Consider the following 19,057-nt stretch of genomic DNA (forward strand, 5'->3'; position numbering starts at 1 on the left):
ATGGTTATTATTAAGATTTAGTACAAACGATTTGTATTTCAGATAATACATACTAGGAAAGGTTAGAGTTAGTATTACTTGGTTCCGAAACTAAAGTATTGGTTATACTACATGATCTACTTAAAATGACCGCCTTCCGGGTCGCAAACTCAGTTCCTCAGAGAATAACTGGCAAGCCTGCTCACAGAATGCTCCCAAATGGGGTGACAGGCTTCTCCCTCCAATGCCGAATACTCAAAATGTTTTATGGGGAACCCTGACGTTCTATGTGTTCTCAACTGTTGATGTAATAAACCGAGGATACTCAGTTTTACTTTTATTTTATTTTTTTTTGCTCCATGTAAATCTGTATTCCTTTCTTTTCTGTACAACTACTTTGTATTCAACTACTCTGTATATCTTGTATAACATGAAGATCTAATAAAAATTCTCAAAGTTAAAAAAAAAAACAAAATGTAGAATCAAACTCATTTCCATATTTAACTGAATCCAGTGGCTGGAGCAAGGCACAGTGACCATCATTGTACAAGGCTGCACAGTAATGTTGTACACTGTCCTGACCCCCATACTCTAAATGCTACATAGTGCTGATCTCTTCATTCTATAGGCCAGTGATGGCGAACCTTGGCACCCCAGATATTTTGGAACTACATTTCCCATGATGCTCAACTACACTGCAGAGTGCATGAGCATCATGGGAAATGTAGTTCCAGAACATCTGGGGTACCAAAGTTCGCCAGCACTGATATAGGCTATGTGTTACTAAAAAAATGATTGTGCAGGGGTGGGGGTTAAATAATGTGCTGTGCTGGGAGTTAATTATTGTGAAATGTTGGAGACTTATCTTTTGTGCAGGGCTGGGGGGTTTATTATTGTGTTGTGCTTGAGGTTTTATTATTGTGCCAAGCCAATGGTTATTTATTGTGCTGAGCTGGGGATTAAATATTGTGCTGTGCTTGGAGTTAATTACTGTGCCAAGCTGGGGGTTAAAGGAGTTGTAAAGGCTGACAATTTTTCACCTTCATGCATTTTTTGCATGAAGGTAAAAATCCTTCTGTGTGCTGCTTCCGCCACAGCCCCCCTAATACTTGCCTGATCCCCCTCTCAATCCAGCAATGCTCACAAGAGCCTCAGATGCAAGGAGAGTAGGGATGGGACTAAGCTACAGCTCTATTTGTCTTATGGATGCATAGAGCAGGGTTCAGGAATGAGCATGCACCAGTGCCCCCATAGCAAGCGGCTTGCTATTGCGGGAACTGGTCAAGGGGGAGGATCCAGGAGCATCGGTAGGGGACCCAAGAAGAGGAGGATCATGGCTGCTCTGTGGAAAATTACCTGCACAGAGCAGGTTAGTAAAACATGTTTGTTATTGTATTTTATTTTTTAAAGGCGAACCTTTAATACCACTTTAATTATTGTGCTGTTCTGGGTGTTAAATTGTGTGCTGTGCTTCAATATTGTACCACATTGGGGTCTGATTATTGTGTAATGTCTTGGAGGTTATTTCTGGCCCTGACATATGCTGGGGGTCATCATTGCTTGTCCTTACACTTGCTGGGAGTTAGCATTGCTGGTCCTTACACTTGCTGCGGGTTATTACTGGCAATGACACTTTCTCGGGGTTTATCAGCTCACACTTCACCTTGTAACTTTTAAAGGGTACAAAACAGGAGTAAAAGCACCACTAAGGCTCCCTGTGCTAAGGGCAAAGCTCTGAATTTTCACAACTGAAGACCAGAAACTACACTGTGGTTTTACACAGAAATGCCACAAGACAGGAGAGAGGATCTAGGAGACATGCTCTTTTCCATTAGTCCTCTCCCTCCCATTGAGCAAACACTCTAAGGAGTCTTCAATGACAAAGGTCAACCAGATGGAGCATTACAACTCTAGACCTGTAGAGCACATTGCAGCTAACTGGGGGAAGATTTACTAAAACTGGTGCACTCAGATTTTGGTGCAGCTATGCATGGTAGCCAACTGTTTCTAACTTTAGATTGTTCAATTAATCTTTGGCAAAAAACTGGAAGCTGATTGGTTTCTATGCAGAGCTGCACCAGATTTTTGCACCATGCAGTTTTAGTAAAACCCCCCCCCCAGTGTCTAGGCAAGCACTTAATGCAGATCCCAGTGCCCTCAGGACACATTAAAGATCATCCCCAATACTTCTTCCCAGTGGGTTCCAGGACAGACAGTCATAAAAGCTGCAAAATTAGCCTCATATGGCTCAGAAGCTATTGTAAAAACTTTGTGAAAGAAATTGTTAAATCGTGATAAAAAGTAATTTGTTTGCTTCACTCAGAGCAGAAGGAAGATATCTGTTCTCTTAGGGCACTAGCAAAAAAACTGATGCAACGAGGGAGTGGGACAAATTGTCTTTACAGCTTTGTTTTCCATTGTCCAATTTCAGTTGGAGGGCACAGCATAAACCTATGTACCTTAATACTCATCTCATAATATATGATTCAAAATGCTTTATTTCATTTTAAATGTCCTTGCCTATGATTGGATGTACTGTATGTGTTTATGTCACCTTATTTCATGGCAGTTCACCATACTTTATTTCTTTGTAAATCAGAATTATTAAGTAAGTGCATACATTTAGGGCCATTTACATTTTGTGGTGCTTTAACTCGTCATAAAATGTGTGACTCAAACACATATAATTTAATATACAGCATATAATATATACAGTATACTGAAGCCCAATAAAACTATGTTTATATTAAAAAAATCCAGTATCTTTAAGGGAGAAATAAATTAATTTCATAATTTATTGTAAACCCTTACCTTATAAAGCAAAGTTTAAAATAGAAATGAAAGTAAGACATTTGTATATAGATATAAAAACATTACAAATACCTTTTTCCCCCTTTTTTTATAAGTGATCACATTCCCTCTGTTCTCAGCTGCATAATAGCTGGGGGAGGAGAAACAGAAGCTTCCCAGTGAAAGGCTGCGCAAGGGGGAGGGGGGTGTCAGGACAAGTCTGATCATTGGAGACAATTTTTTGGGGGGGGCTGCTGTGGTGGTGCTGCAAGTGGGGGAGAAGTGCTTACTGGGGTGAGCAAATGCTCTAAATATCCCAATTAGGACCTGCAATGATAACCCCAGAAAGTGCCAGAGTCAGTAATATCCCCCAGCAAGTGTAAGGACCAGTAATGCTAACTCCCAGCAAGTGTAAGTACAAGCAATGATAACCCCCAGCATATGTCAGGGCCAGCAATAACCTCCAAGACATGTCACAATAATCAAACCTCAATGTGGCACAATATTGAAGCCTTGGCCCAGCACAAAACTTAACACCCAGAACAGCACAATAATTAAAGTGGCATTCAAGGTTCACCTTTAAAAAAATAAAATAAAATACCAGATGTTTTACTTTCCTGCTCTGTGCAGTAGTTTTTCACAGAGCAACCCCGATCCTCATCTTCTCGGGTTCCCCGTCGGTGCTCATGGCTCCACCTCCTTGACCAGTGCCCCCATAGCAAGCCACTTGCTATGGGGGCACTGGTGCATGCTCACTCCCCAGCCCTTCTCTATGCGTCCATAAGGCTAATAGAGCCCTACTCTCTCCTCATTGGCTCTCTGGGAGTTTCGGGACATCTGAGGCTCTCGTGCACATTTCTGGATTGAGAGGGGGCATGAAGGCAAAAAAGTTTCATCATTTACAACCACTTTAACCCCCAGCTTGGCACAGTAATTAACTACAAGCACAGAACAATATTTAATCTCCAGCTTAGTACAATAAGTAACCACTGGCTTGGCACAATAACAAAAAAGTCTCCAACACTGCACAATAATTAACTCTCAGCAAAGCACATTATTTAACCCCCATCACTGCACAATAATTTTTTGTGACACACACAACATAGCCTAAAGAATGAAGAGATCAGTACTGTGTAGAATTTAGAGTATGAGGGTCAGGACAGTGTACAACATTACTGTACCCCCTTGTACAATGTTGGTCACTGTACCTCCCTCCAGCCACTGGATAAAATTCAATATGGAAATGAGTGTGATTCTACATTTTGACCAGACATTGATACACTTTAAAGCTTAATGCTGAATTTCACTTTAAATGTGAAGTTACACTTATCCTCTTCTACCACTGTTGCAACTTTTTTCTTTTTCTCCTTTTCCTGACAGTACCTGCTCCCTTTGCTTTTCTCTAGATGGGAAGAGCAGAAGTCTGTTCTCCCCCCAGCCCACATTTCTACAGACCCTCTGCTTTCAGTAAATATGTAATGTTTTTGGGGCTTCCAAATAATCATCAGACCAATAATGAGCACTTAAACATGTGCACAAAAACAAAGAAAAAAAAGGGTTTAAAGGCCACTATAGTGAAATATATTGTGTTCTGGTAACTGTATATGATTAATATCTTTAGTGATTGAATTCAATATATTGATTTCCTTTTTTTTTTATTTCACATCTCTTGTATTTATATTTTTCTCCATCTTTACATTCAGGCCAAGCTGTTCAGCATGTTTTCAAATGGCAAATTCAGCTTTTGCTAAGGAAAGCTTATGTTTGACTTGCTTTGCCTGCATTTCAAATGCACATCAATAGTACATGTTGCAACCAAAGAAACCCAGCGCAATGCAAAACAGATTAGACACAACTTCAGTTCAATGTCAAATTACCATGTTGAAGAGAAAAAAACAACGCCCTAAAACTGCCCTCTCTACAGGATGATAGCTTTTTTTTTGTCAAATGGACACCATTGTCATCCTATTACAGGAAGTGGAAAATCAACATTCATTAATAGGATAAACAATTGTTAAAACAGGAGGGAAAAACAAACACAATTGTGTTAATGCTAATGATAGTCAAATTAACAATTTTTGCTTTTGCCCTTATTTCTAGAATAAATGTATTTCAAATATGTTTGAATTTTGGAAGCAAACCTCAAAAATATACTATCTAATGTAGTTGAGATGCTGAAGAAATGCTGTCAACTATGGGTAGGCAATTAGTTCTGAGCGAGAAACTCTTACTAAGAACTATTAGGTGGAGTGTAAAACACTGGGAAACTGTGTTTTTATAAATAAGTAATTATTTTCTACATTATCTTATCACATCTGTTACAATTTTTATAGTAATGTGTTTTATTTTATAAACACATTTGTTAATGTATTATGTTATTTATAGGTATGTACCAGGCCTTATACATTAGAAAAACTACACTTTGAAGCAGGTTTTTTGGCAGATGCTAAGCTTTGAAACCAAAGCCTATCTAACTGTAGAGGTGTTGTGTAAGAGAGTACCAATCCACTGCGCTTTCTGTGAATACACATTTAATAATTTATTTCACTTTATGGCATGTATCTTCCTTAATCTGATAAACACAATAAATTATTTTTAATTTGTATTTTCTTCATTTGAAATGAGCTATGTTGTTTTCTTCTAAAAACAAATACATTTGGTAAAATCCATGAAAATAGCTCCAAAAGGCAAATAAAATATATATAGGTATAGTGAAAAAGCAGGAACTATGTTTAAAACACAGAATGTATTTCATTTAAACATATTCCCTAAATGAAAATTACATTGCACTGTTTCCCCGTTAAAAACAATCTTACAACATTAAAATTAACTCCCACTATGGAAAGTTAATTTAACAGTTCAGCTATAAATCCCATAGCATATTTAATAGAAGCCTATACCATAATGGCTGAGCAGCAGGAATACATCTGTGTGTTATTACAGAGAACAGTATCACATACATGAAAAGTCTGGGACAATAGTCCACACATACACACATGGCACATATAATACATTACATACTGTATTTCATTCACTAAATGACAATCCATAATACAGCAGTAAACATATTTAGATGAAGATACACATAATCTCCTTAGCATTTTAGTTTTTTTTAATTTTGCTTGTATAGAGCCTAAAATATCTTTAAAGAAATATTTAAAATGTATTTTGGAAATGCCAAGATCAGCTAATGCCTTTTTTCTCTAAATAGGACAACATATAACACTACTGCTTGAAAAAATACCTATAGCTTCCAATAAGTTTAGGTACCCAGCAAGCCTTGAACTGAGCATGACTTGGATACCATTCACAGTGTTTATACATTGGGCATCAAATATCTCCTCATCTCTGAACTCGTAGGGTATAAGGGCCAAATGTGTCTTTCAAAGCTAAAGGAGAATACTACTTACACTACAGAGGGCTACTTGGCTTCCCCTCCATGCTATGGCTGTTGGTATTTTGTCAAAATGAATAAAGGTGTCTGAAAGCTTCTGGTCTTGCACTAAGCAACTAGGTTCCAAATATATTTTTTCAGGAGAGATTGTAGAATCCAAAAAGATTAGTTGCTATGAACAAGACAGTACATTTTCTTTTATATATTCTTGATACAAGAAGTTGGGTGTTTCTAAAAGCACTTGGTCAGTAGAAGAAAGAAGACCAGAGATACCATTGCTGCACTCTTTAGCTATTCTAGAGTTTCTCTAGGAAAGGAACAAAGGTGATATCACTTGAACAGGTCATCGATAGTCTCTGCATCTCAGAAGTTCCCCAAATTTAGTTTATTCATTTTTAGTTTTCAGGATTCTTGGTCAAAAGTCGAGATTTTCCTATTAAATTACATATTGACAACCTGGAACTTAATATTATTTTGCCTTTAATGCTAATAAAGTGGCAAATATATAGGCCAGGAAATATGTTGCCACACATTGCAGCAATTTAACAAGAAAACTGCACATTAGGGAATGCTTACATTTAGGAAAATACAACCTTTGATGTTTATCTCCAGCATTTTCTGCTATGAAAAGTTCTGGCTTACTTTAGAGTTCAAACTATAAATAACAATGCATAGTTCTTTTCTATATTTTTTTATTTTGTTTTGGAAAAAAAATTATTGCAGTACAGTCATCCCTGCTTCAAGTTCAGTAAGGAGCAAACAAAACAGGTGTGTGAGTGGTCCGTATTGGTCCAGGAGCTGGCCTCAGAAGTGCTGGAGGAAGTGCTGACGTTTGGAATAGCGTGGCTGCTGGTGCAGTTCGGAGGCTGAAAGATGAATTCACAGCCGCGGCGCAAACAGCGGCAGCTGCTGCAAGTGGATTTGATAGGATCCGTGCTGTTAATGGCTTTAGACGCTGTTTGGAAAAAGCTAATTTTATCTATAAAAAAAAAAAATAGTTTTTAGACATTTAATCTGTGTAATTGTCACAATAATAAAACAAGAACACTATAAAATAAAGATAAATACTGTAAACTACTACAAAATGTACAATTTCATATTTGGTAATCTTTGAATAATATAAATCAGTCATGATAATTTCATTCCACTTGTAAAAAAATGTACAATTTCATAATTGGTAATGTTTGAATAATATAAATCAATCATGATAATTTCATTCCACTTGTAAACGCTTGTACTGTATACTGATGCACTTATTGTATAACCTTATGGGCCTGATAATGTGTTCTTTTTTCTTTGCTATTCTTTGTTATATTTTATAAAAAAGTCAATAAAAATGTATTGATGCAAAAAAAATATATAAATCAATCATATTTTAAAACATAAACGTTATCACCAGCAAGAACACCACCATCATCGGTCATTATTATTATTATAAACAGGTAGCACTTATCCATTGCTTTACCGTGTATGTACTAGTATTGAAATAGCAGAGGCTTGCATATTCACTCTAGATATTAGATAGAATATTACACTTTAAACCTGTTTGGCCATACTGATGTCTTTCAGGGAAATAAGAGCCCACAGTTTTTGTATTTCACTAAAAGAAGTTACATTTACAAAAAAGGCAATACAGTTAATGTAGTTCAGTTTGAATCAGCTAACTACTGCACATTCTGGCAGCTCCTACACAGCGTAGGACTTTCATGATAACCTTGGGTTTTGGTAGGAATAAGTAGTTAGGAATTGCCACATCATAATATTAGGGTACAAATATAAATCCATAGTTACTTAACACTTTTTTGGGCCAGTGAGGTCCTGGTCCATCTAATTTATTAAAGAACAACTCCTGGAAAAACTCTGCTGGGTTAAAAAAAAATAATAGTCAGGAGATGTATGCCACCTCCTGGATCTCTGGCTGTTATTTACAGTTAAGTAGTTAGGAATTGAAGAATCACATCCTAATATGTGAATACAAGTTTGTTTCAATGCTAAAATATATACAAACCCAGCACATGTCATAGGTTGTACTTCCACTCCCTTCATCAGGGCTTGACAAAAATTGAAACCGTGAAACTATTTTTGTGTACTCAAAAACAGTTTGTAGTTAGATATTCTTAATATGGGGTTGCACAAATACCGTAAGCATCTAGTTTGTGCTTATGGAAAGAAATATTTCCATTTAAACCCATCCTGGTTCACACTAGTGCGATTTCAGATGTCACACAGAATTGCATAACAATGGAAGTCACATTGTATTCAATGGGGGCCATTCACATCAATGCGCCTGAGCGTGGAGAATTTTTGGAAAAGGTCCTGTACTTTATTAGTGCGATTCCAGCATGATTTTGTCCCCATAGACTTTAATAGAAATGCACAGAAATCACATGTGCATCCAATCACGATGCGAGTTGGCAAGCAATTTCATTTTTAATGTTAACCTTTGACTTTCCTCCCAGGCAAATAAGTAGTGGTTGTAGTAGTACAAAAACACACAGCCATAAAATTGTATCAACACTGCAAAGAAGTCGCACTATATCAATGCACTTGAAATCGGATCAAAATCATATCCCACTAGTGTGAACCAGGCCTTAAATGTATTCCAATTATATGGGCTTAGATGCTACAGATTAATATTACACTTCCAGTGAAAGTAACTCAGCTCTCTACTCTTAGCACAAAGGTGCCTTTGAAGCATTATTTCTGTTCTTAAATATTAATGAACAATGTAGATGTAAAAGCAGCTATATTGTAGAAGAATGACTACATGCAGATTGGTGCAATTAGAAAGCAAACTGACAAGGGTATTCCCTTGCTTTTAAAGCAGCACTGCTAAATACTTTTGTAAAATATTAAACATATCTAGATTATTAAATTAGCATAAGACATAGATTGCAAGCTAGTAAAAAATTAAAGCCATATTAAGCATACACATTTTCTTGTTTTATTTTTTCTCTCAAGATATGCTATATTCAGATAAGAGAAATGCTTTTACAGAGTGCTTATCTTAATTTTACAGTGAAACACCCTGGAGGACAAAAATCCATTCTTGCATGCAGAATGTTCTAATAGCTGTAGATACTTTCATTTGATGATTGAAAATGTTCAAAAGATGTTCTTTTAAGATAATTTTTATCAAAGGATTCACTAATTTGGAGAGAAAAACAAGCCTACAAGAAATTATACAAGTTTAAGTGCTGTTTACTAAATGTTATTTTGAAATAAGATGAAAATATACTGTAAGTACTGTAACTTTTATGTTATAATATAATCAAAAGTATGGTTAAATTAATAGCACATACTTGAACTGATATAGTATTAAAAACCCATTGACGCAACAGGTAAATAATACCTACCAACATATATAGACATTATAGCAGATGATTGGATATCAATTGGTTTGGCTTTTGATTACGAAAACATATTATAATTAGGAAGTTAGTGTTCCCAGACAAAATATTCAAAATGTATTTCAATGTTTGACCGGCAAAGCTATATCATGTGCAACACAGTTCTATATTGACTGGTAATGTGCTCTGTTGTTATATAGCAAAGTAATTAACACCTTCCCTTCCCATCTGGTCTTTTGTAAAATGTTAGCTGGGCAGGAGCACTGTTGTTCTGGAAGGACGTCATATGATGGGCCACTCTTCGGCACAATCTGTCACCTGCCGTTTCCACTGGACATTACAGATGACAGATCACTTTACTGTTCTGCTGCCAGTACCATGTGATCACTGTGGCCAATCACAGAAGATCACATAACAGTTGTACACAATGAAAGGCTTTGATTCATGCCTTTCATTGTGTTCTATTATGATGAGCTGTGTGATTGGTCAGTCATCACATGGTGCAGACAGGGCCAATCACAGCCCACTCATATCATATAATTGGCTGTGGCCAATCACAGCTAATCACAATAGTAAACACTGAATGAGTACTTTTCATTTAAAAAAATGGTTGCTTATAACTGTAAAATTCACAGTTAAAAGCAATCACAGTGTGTAAAAAAAAAGAAAATCTGTTCACCTCCCCAGAGTAGTACAGTTACATTTACTGTGGTAACACTGTATTGCTCTGGTCTGGTTAAAAAAAAAGAAAGAAAATAATAATAATAAAAAAAATGTATGTATTTATTTTTACATACTGTCACCAGTCAGTGTTGCTTTTCACTGCCACACCAGTTATATGATGATGCTTCACTGCACTGGTGACAGTATGTTAAAATGTTAAATCTTTTTTTTTTTTTCTTAATTTTCAAAAAACATGCCATGCCTTTTACTAAATACCTTGGACTGTTTACATTCAAAAAGGGGTCATTTGTGGGATATTTGTACTGTCCTGGCATTTTTGGGCCTCAAGAAATGAGATAGGCCGTCAGTACATCAGGATTGATCGATTTTCAGATATACCATAGTTTGTGGACTCTATAACTTTACAACAGACTAAATAATATACACTGAATTGTATTATTTTCATCTAAGAAATGCATTTTGGCCTAAATGTATGAAGAAATATAATTTATTTGCAAACTTTTATAACAGAAACAAAAAAAAAACAAATTTTTGTTTCAAAATTTTAAGTCTTTTTTTAATTTGTTTTCCAAAAAACAAAAACAAAAAACAAAGATTATTAAATACCACCAAAAGAAGGCTCTATTTGTGTGAAAATAAAGGATGCAAATGTCATATGGGTACAGTGTTGCATGACCGCGTAATTGTCATTCATAGTGTAGTTAAAGACTAGTTACAATAATGCAATTTAAAATTAAATTAGTAGTTTTAGATGGGTGTGCAGCAGGTAGTTTTAGATGAACTGGCAATCATTTGACAACAAGTTCCTGTTTACTCTGAAAACCCAATCATTCACAGATACTTTTCACATGATTAGAAACATTAAGAGAACATTCATACACATTATTGAGTGAAGCTTCTCAACTCCTTTAGTAAAATATGCCAATCTTATTTCCAATTAGGGTAACCGTTCCTATGTGCTGTATAGTGAGATCTACAATAAGATAGAACAAGTTCTGCTAGTGCTGATGTCATTGTGATCTGGAGACTGAACTCACTAATGACATCAGTACCGAATAATAGTTTGTAATGCATGTACTATCAATTTTCTACTCAACTTTTTCTGTATTCTGGTGCCTCAATGGCTGCTTTAAGAGAAACTTTTAATTTACACAAAGGGAAAAAACAGAAGCTGAAAAACAAACAAACAGGGAAAAGCCTAGGTCATATACACTGAGCAAAATTATAAACACAACACTTATGTGTTTGTCCCTATTTATCATGAGCTGAACGCAAAGATCTACAATTTTTTTTATGTACACAAAAGGCCTATTTCTCTGAAATATTGTTCACAAATCTGTCTAAATCTGTGTTAGTGAGCACTTCTCCTTTGCCAAGATAATCCATCCACCTCACATACTCACTGGACATGTCATCCATTGAGCTTGCCATTGAAGAGGAATGGACCAACATTCCACAGGCCACAATCAACAACCTGATCAACTATATGCGAAGGAGGTATGCTGCACTACATGAGGAAAATGTTGGTCACACCAGATACTGACTGGTTTTTGGACCCTCCCGACTCCCCAATACAGTAAAACTGCACGTTTTAGAGTGGCCCTTTTATGTGGCCAGCCTAAGGCATACCTGTGCAATAATCATGCTGTCTAATCAGCATCTTAATATGCCACACCTGTGAGGTGGATGGATTATCTCAGCAAATGAGAAGTGCTCACTAACACAGATTTAGACAGATTTGTGAACAATATTTGAGAGAAATAGGCCTTTTGTGTACATAGAAAAAGTCGTAGATCTTTGCGATAAATAGGGGCAAACACAAAAGTGTTGCGTTTATAATTTTGCTCAGTGTATAAACCATTCAAGTGAGAGCTCTGCTGTTTTTTTTCTTGTGCGTGCCAAACTCTTTAATAACCTAAAAAAAAAACAAAAAAAAAACATGCCGTATTATTATCTACATTTTCTTGGTGTCTTAGCCTTTTATTTTCCCTGTAAATCAGAGCACAGTCTGAGAGAAAAAGGACAGCAACATGAGCCATTCAGCTGTGCTGTAGTTCATATATGATAACAAGGAGCATGCTGATAGGATGAGAGGGATGATTGAGCTGAGTAAGTAGCTCTCAAGTATACTGCTGCTCCTTCTCTGTCCAATCAGCAGGTTGGAGACAAAGAAGTGACCTAACGGTATTGCTCAATCGAACCTTAAAAAAGTTTGGTTATCATCTTGGCACTACTATCAGCCAGAACTGTGTAAATCTCAAGACTGGCTTGACAAAATCACAAGTTCTCTGACAGGTAAAAACAGATGCCATATATATTTTAGCTGTGTTTGCTTGGAGTTCAGCTTTAATGTTGGTTCTTTGCAATCCAATGCATTTATAGACTACCAGACAAGGTCAGCAGGAGGCAGAAGGAGTGTACTATTTGCTTCCTGTATCACCAATCACATTTAAACTTACAAGGTGGGTCTAACCCTTTAATTGCCACAAATCAAAGGCTTATGTTGGCAGCAGCTGTGGCATTTAAACACACTCCTGACTACACCAGCATCTCTTGGGGGTTTTATCTTTATTGTTGCAGGAGCTTTTTTTATTTTCCTGTTATTTATATATGCAGAGCACAACAATTGCCACTTTATATGCTAATGCTTTGGAATGACCACCTTTACCTAGTAGGCACTGCCAGTAGAAAACAAACATGCATTTGTGTGGGGAACGTTTTTTCCTATAAAAGACCATTCAAAAGTAACCTTTAATAAAAAATTAACAATCTAATTTATTATAATCTCAAAAAATCAGTGAACTGGCAGATGTTTGAACCTGAGTAGTAAACTGTAGTTGGAACTTATTTTGTTTAGGACTTGGTCAGCTACAGTAAGAGGGAAAAAAACATATAGTGTCTACTGGAATTGCCCAGCTAAGACTGAATTTTAGTTTTCAAGACTATTTTAGCCTTGCTTCATATGTACTTTAAAATCCAATGTGATTAACCTAATTACATTCATGGCATAATACAATTAAGTTATCTAAATGTTTAGGTTATCTTAAATTACCTTCAATCAGGAGTAGGGAATAGAAATAAAGTATTCAAGAGTTTGAAAAAGCTAACTTTTTACTAGAATCAAAGGGTATGCCTAGACAAAAACATGTACATTTCTAATCCATAGACATTCCTCCATGTTTTATCCTTAAAAACAAAATAGAGTCCTATTTCTCTTTTACCATTGGAAGAATGGAAAAAGAAGCACATGTAACATTGTGCCTTCACCTCCAGTTCTCACGCTGCACAGCAAGAAGATACACATTATCCTGCCAGTCTTGAGCACATGCAAAGTGGACCTAGTCTCTTCCTCTGTCAGGGAGCCAATCTCAAACAACCTGACTCCAGGATCCTCTTCACAACTATCCTAATGCCTCAGCTAGGAATACTTAAATAGCAAACTCAACTCCTGGCTCCCTTGCATGTCCAGCCCGGTGCTGAAGCTCTAAGGCTCCTCTACACAATAGGTCCTGAATGCTGAGGAGGGGGAGCCCAGGACATGTGCAGCAGAGAGACTGGAAACAGCAACACTGGGCTGGGCATACAAGGAAGACAGATGTGTTAAGCTTTTTTTGTCCCATGCACCTCTGTGCTCTTCCTGGTTCCTCAGTATCTCTCCCACAGCAGAACTTTGAAAGATAGCTCCTTATCAACAATCCCTAACACAATTCACCTTGCCCCTCAAATCAGCCCTCCAGCACATCTCTTGCCCCAAATTGCCACCAGCAAAACCTGCCTTTTCCCCTTCCCACTCAGTGTTCTTACAGCAAATCCCCATCATAAGTGCCCTTTCTCATTACACTGTGTCCTCATTACTCTAGGAAGTGCATGCATTTCTCCCCACACATCATACAACAGATACCACCCTACCTGAGCACAGTACATCCCTTTCCTTCACATACTTCCCACCATTAAACTCTCCAACACTTCTCTCCTGCACATACTGCTTACTACCATAACCTCTTCCACTCCTCTGCAGCATTTACTGCCTGCTGTTTAATGCTTCACACTTCTCTTATGCACATATTGCTGTCAGCATGCTATCCACACTCCCCTCCATCTCATACTACCCATTACCATATACTTAACATTCATCTACTGCACACATGGACACACTTTTGGACACATTGCAAAAATGGACACACTTTTGCTAGTTCCTGCTGAACTACAGAACCCCACCAGTTGTCATTGCTCTCCACATGCATAAATTGATTTCATAGCCAGCAAAATAATGCTACTTCCTTGACTCGCAGAAGCCTTCACAGCCATTGCATGTGGGAAAAGAGGTTTTGGGAGCTGTAGTTTCGGTGGTCTGCCTATGTCAGTAGGAACTATTCCTCCAGTACCTACACCTACAGTGTGATAGACCAACACAAAGTGGCACATAATTGTGAAATGCAAGGAGAATGATAAATTGTTTTCAAAATGTTTTACAAATAAATATGTGAAAAGTATGGTGTGCATTTGTATTCAGCCCCACTGAGTCAATACTTTGTACAACCACCTTCTACTGTAATTACAGCTGGAAATCTTTTTTGGGTATGTCTCTACTAGTTTTGCACATCTACAGACTGACATTTTTGCCCATTCTTCTTTGCAAAATAGCTCAAGCTCTGTCAGATTAGATGTAGAGCGTCTGTGAACAGCAATATTCAAGTCTTGCCACAGATTCTCAATTGGATTTAGGTCTGGACTTTGACTGGGCCATGCTATCACATGAATATGCTTTGATCTAAAAAGATTATAACAGGTTTTTTTCTAAGATTGCCCAGTATTTGGCTCCATCCATCTTCCCATCAACTCTGACCTTCTTCCCTGTCCCTGCTAAAGAACACCATCCCCACAAAATTATGTTGCCACCACCTTGTTTCACGGTGGGGGTGATGTGTTCAGGGTGATGTGTAGTGTTCGTTTTCCACCACACATAGAGTTTTGCTTTTAGGCCAAAAAGTTAAATTTTGGTCTCATCTGACCAGAGCACCTTCTTCCACATGTTTGCTGGGTCCCCCATATGGCTTCTCACAATCTTCAAATGGGACTTCTTATTGCTTTCTTTCAACAATGACTTTCTTCTTGCCACTCTTTCATAAAGGCCAGATTTGTGGAGTGCATGACTAAAGCCCTATACACACAATTGGACATTGATCAGACAATCCGACAACAAAATCCATGGATTTTTTCCGACAGATGTTGGCTCAAACTTGTCTTGCATACACATGGTTGCACAAAGTTGTAGGAAAATGCAATCGTTCCGAGCGCGGTGATGTAAAACACGTACGTCTGGACTATAAACAGGGCAGTAGCCAATAGCTTTCGTCTCTTAATTTATTCTGAGCATGCATGGCACTTTGTGCGTCGGATTTGTGTACACACGATCAGAATTTAACCGATCAGATTTTGTTGTCGGAAAATTTTATAGCCTGCTCTCAAACTTTGTGTGTCGGAAATTCTGATGGAAAAAGTCCGATGGAGCCCACACACGATCGGAATTTCCGACACTTTTTCCGTCGGAAAATCCAACCGTGTGTACAGGGCATAATAGTTGTCATGTGGACAGATTCTCCCACCTGAGCTGTGGATCTCTGCAGCTCCTCCAGAGTTACCATAGGACTCTTGGCTGCTTCTCTGATTAATGCTCTCCTTTCCCGCCCTGTCAGTCTAGGTGGACAGCCATGTCTTGGTAGGTTTGCAGTTGTGCCATACTCTTTCCATTTTTGGATGGTGGATTGAACAGTGCTCCAGGAGATGTTCAAAGCTTGGGATATTTTTTAATAACCTAACCCTGCTTTAGGCTTCTCCACAACTTTATCCCTGACCTGTCTGGTGTGTTCCTTGGCCTTCATAATGCTGTTTTTTCACTAAGGTCCTCTAACAAACCTATGAGGGCTTCATAGAACAGCTGTATTTATACTGAGATTAAATTACACACAGGTGGACTCTATTTACTAATTAAGGTGACTTCTAAAGGCAATTGGTTCCACTAGATTTTAGTTAGGGGTATCAGGGTAAAGGTGGCTGAATACAAATGCACACCACACTTTTCAGATATTTATTTGTAAAAAATTTGGAAAACCATTTATCATTTCCCTTCCACTTTACAATTATGTGCCACTTTGTGTTGGTCTATCACATAAAATCCCAATAAAATACATTTAAGTTTTTAATTGTAACATGACAAAATATGGAACATTTCAAGGGGTATGAATACTTTTTCAAGGCACTGTATGTAATGATTTAAAACAAAAACCTTAATTTTCTAAATCGTATGCATTACATGAATTCAACTTACCACAGCTGGAGTGGGCGTCTTCTGTACTTTATTGTAAGGACTATATTTAGGTTTTGGTGGCTTCCCAGCTGCTCTGTCTTTGTGCCTTCGACTGCTTATGTGCTGAAAAATATTAGAACGGTAATAACAGAGTTGTAAAAAAAAATTATTGGATCCCTTTTAAAAAGTAACAACTACATGTCACAATCAATAGCTCATTCCAAATTGTTATTGTTCATTCCCATGCAAAGGAACATACTGTATTGATCTGTTTGTCTCTATACATACAATAACATGCAATATTTTGATCAACCTGGTTAAATTACAGCATCGATTTTCCCAGTGAAAATAATGTGATACATAAGCATGACGTGTTTCTGCAAATTCACAATTAATTGGAAACAAAAAGAACATAAATAAGGAACCTTCAAAAGTTTGAACAACCTCCTGAGTAATCCACAGGTGTTTTTTTTTTTCGTGTTTTTTTGTAAGGTACCAGACTTTATTTTCTAAGGGCTTATTCCAAGATAGGGGGGGAACAATTCTGTGACCCTTTGAATCTGTCAAGGTGGTGTTCTCACAGTTAGCAGCCATGGACTTGGACATGAAAATAAATATAACTGATTCTCACAAAGCTTTGTAAGGATATCAAATATATAATTTTAATTTCTGTAAAATCACTAAGATATAAAGGAGTTAAAAGTAAATGTTAAAGTTGAAACAAAATCAGGAAAACCAAGAAAAATCTCCAACAGAATCACTGGTAACCATACAAAACCCCAGTATCACTCCAATAGACCAGCAGTAGGTTTAGGTTTAGTTGCCACTTATAGTGCATTACTTTACTGAAGAAAAATGATTAACATGGAAATGTCACCAAAAGGAGACCTTGCTTGTGATCACTTTACTAAAATCAATGTCTGAAGTAACAAACATAACACTTAGATACGTAAAAGACATTTTGGAACCAACTGCTTTATAGTAAATGAGTCAGGAAGGCACTAGCACTAGTACAGCTGAAGCTCCTAGATGTCCATAGGGGCACAAATGTGCAGGTGCCCATTTGCCTGTGCATAACTTTGCATGAATGAGCATGCTCCTGTTGCTAATGTTGGCACCAATGACACTATTTAAAATGCAGCATGCTATCAGCTAGTGTTGGCTGATCTGTAGCTATTACCTGTGTCCTTGCATTGACTCCTGTTATTGACCTGGCTTGCTTGAACACTTCCTGCCCTGACCTTGGCCTGTCTCTGGATTTGCTCTGTCTCCTGTTCGTCTGCCTGATTCAACATCGCCGTCCTTTGCTTGTACCCTGACTGTTCTCTGCCTGTATGAGAAGCCTCCCTCTACATGTCAGGCTCTGTCACAAGGTACATGACAAAATCATAACACATTGCTATTATAGCAAGATATATTTGGAGGAAAAATAAGAATTTGAACAATACAACTGTTCCAATTGTTAAAGCTGAAATCCAGCAGATATCAATTAATGCTGCTATGTTGTGGAAACACACAATAGAAGATACCTGTTACTGCAATGCATGATGATGTATGAATGTGTGGTTGCTTAGTGGTGCCATGCTTTCTAAATGGAACCCAAATGCTATTTTACAGTTGTGGGCAACACACTCATTCAACACACGCTAAAGTGTGTATGGCCACCTTGCAAGAACAATGCATTAAAACCTAATTCCATAAATCTGTACCTATAAATAGTACCATATGCTATGCTTTTAACTGAAAAAGTTCTAAGGATATATTCAAGTGTTCTAAAACCAAATAGTAATTGCTACTTTTTCCTAATTCCTAAATTTTGCAGCATAAATTTTGCTAATGCTTTCAGCTGCTGAGTGAACAGTTAGTATACATAAAATATTGCTTGATTGATTTTGTATGTACGACAGGGCTATAGTATTTTTGTTTAATTAGTTTTTATTAAAGAATATAACATGAACAGCATCATATACAGTTCAGAGAAGAGCAATACACTTTAGCATTGTAGACAATCGGTAGGCAAGTAGAAATATTAATGTAGGAAAGGTACATATGTAAGGGAATATTAATTATCCCTTCAGTCTGGAGCAGATATTCCCGAAGGCTATCCAGTACACAACATGAAATCCCTATGAATCATATATCACAGATAGGTGACATAGTCCCCTCTGAGAAAAAATGATAGTATATACAAAATAGCATAGAAACTGAAAGTAGGGAAGAGAGAAAGAATAGTAGAAAAAGGGTATACAGAGAGAAGGGGAGGTTGGGATGGGGGGGGTGTTAGCACCTCGGTCCAGACTCTATTGGAGCAATAAAAGTTGTCAGATGCTAATTATTTGGTTGAGGACATAATTTCCGCGAAAGCGGTTGTATATTTAAAGACAAACCAGGGGGACCATATTTTTTCGCTAAGTCAGATTTTTGTCTAAGAGAGAGAGTAAGATCTTCCATAAAGTATAAACGATCTACCTCCAGCAGCCAGTGGCGTATGTTAGGTATGCTCGGTTGTTTCCAAAAACGGGGGATGAGAGCCTTTGCAGCATTAAGGAGGTG

At 37.3% G+C, this 19,057-nt stretch overlaps 1 protein-coding gene across 4 annotated transcripts in view; it reads right to left on the reverse strand.

Moving 5' to 3' along the window:
• Positions 1-6,838: 6,838 nt before the first annotated feature.
• ZNF385D (zinc finger protein 385D) overlaps positions 6,839-19,057 on the reverse strand; it is a 613,920-nt gene continuing 601,701 nt past the window's right edge. For all 4 annotated transcript variants that reach the window (XM_073630229.1, XM_073630230.1, XM_073630231.1 and 1 more), the window contains 2 exons: positions 16,526-16,627; positions 6,839-7,142 (listed from right to left, as the gene is read on the reverse strand). In XM_073630229.1, the coding sequence (XP_073486330.1) occupies positions 6,909-7,142; positions 16,526-16,627 (336 nt within the window). In that variant the 3' untranslated portion in view covers positions 6,839-6,908. The remainder of the gene's footprint in view (positions 7,143-16,525; positions 16,628-19,057) is intronic.

The sequence above is a fragment of the Aquarana catesbeiana genome, linkage group LG05, assembly GCF_042186555.1.
Source record: "Aquarana catesbeiana isolate 2022-GZ linkage group LG05, ASM4218655v1, whole genome shotgun sequence".
NCBI classification, from domain to species: domain Eukaryota; kingdom Metazoa; phylum Chordata; class Amphibia; order Anura; family Ranidae; genus Aquarana; species Aquarana catesbeiana.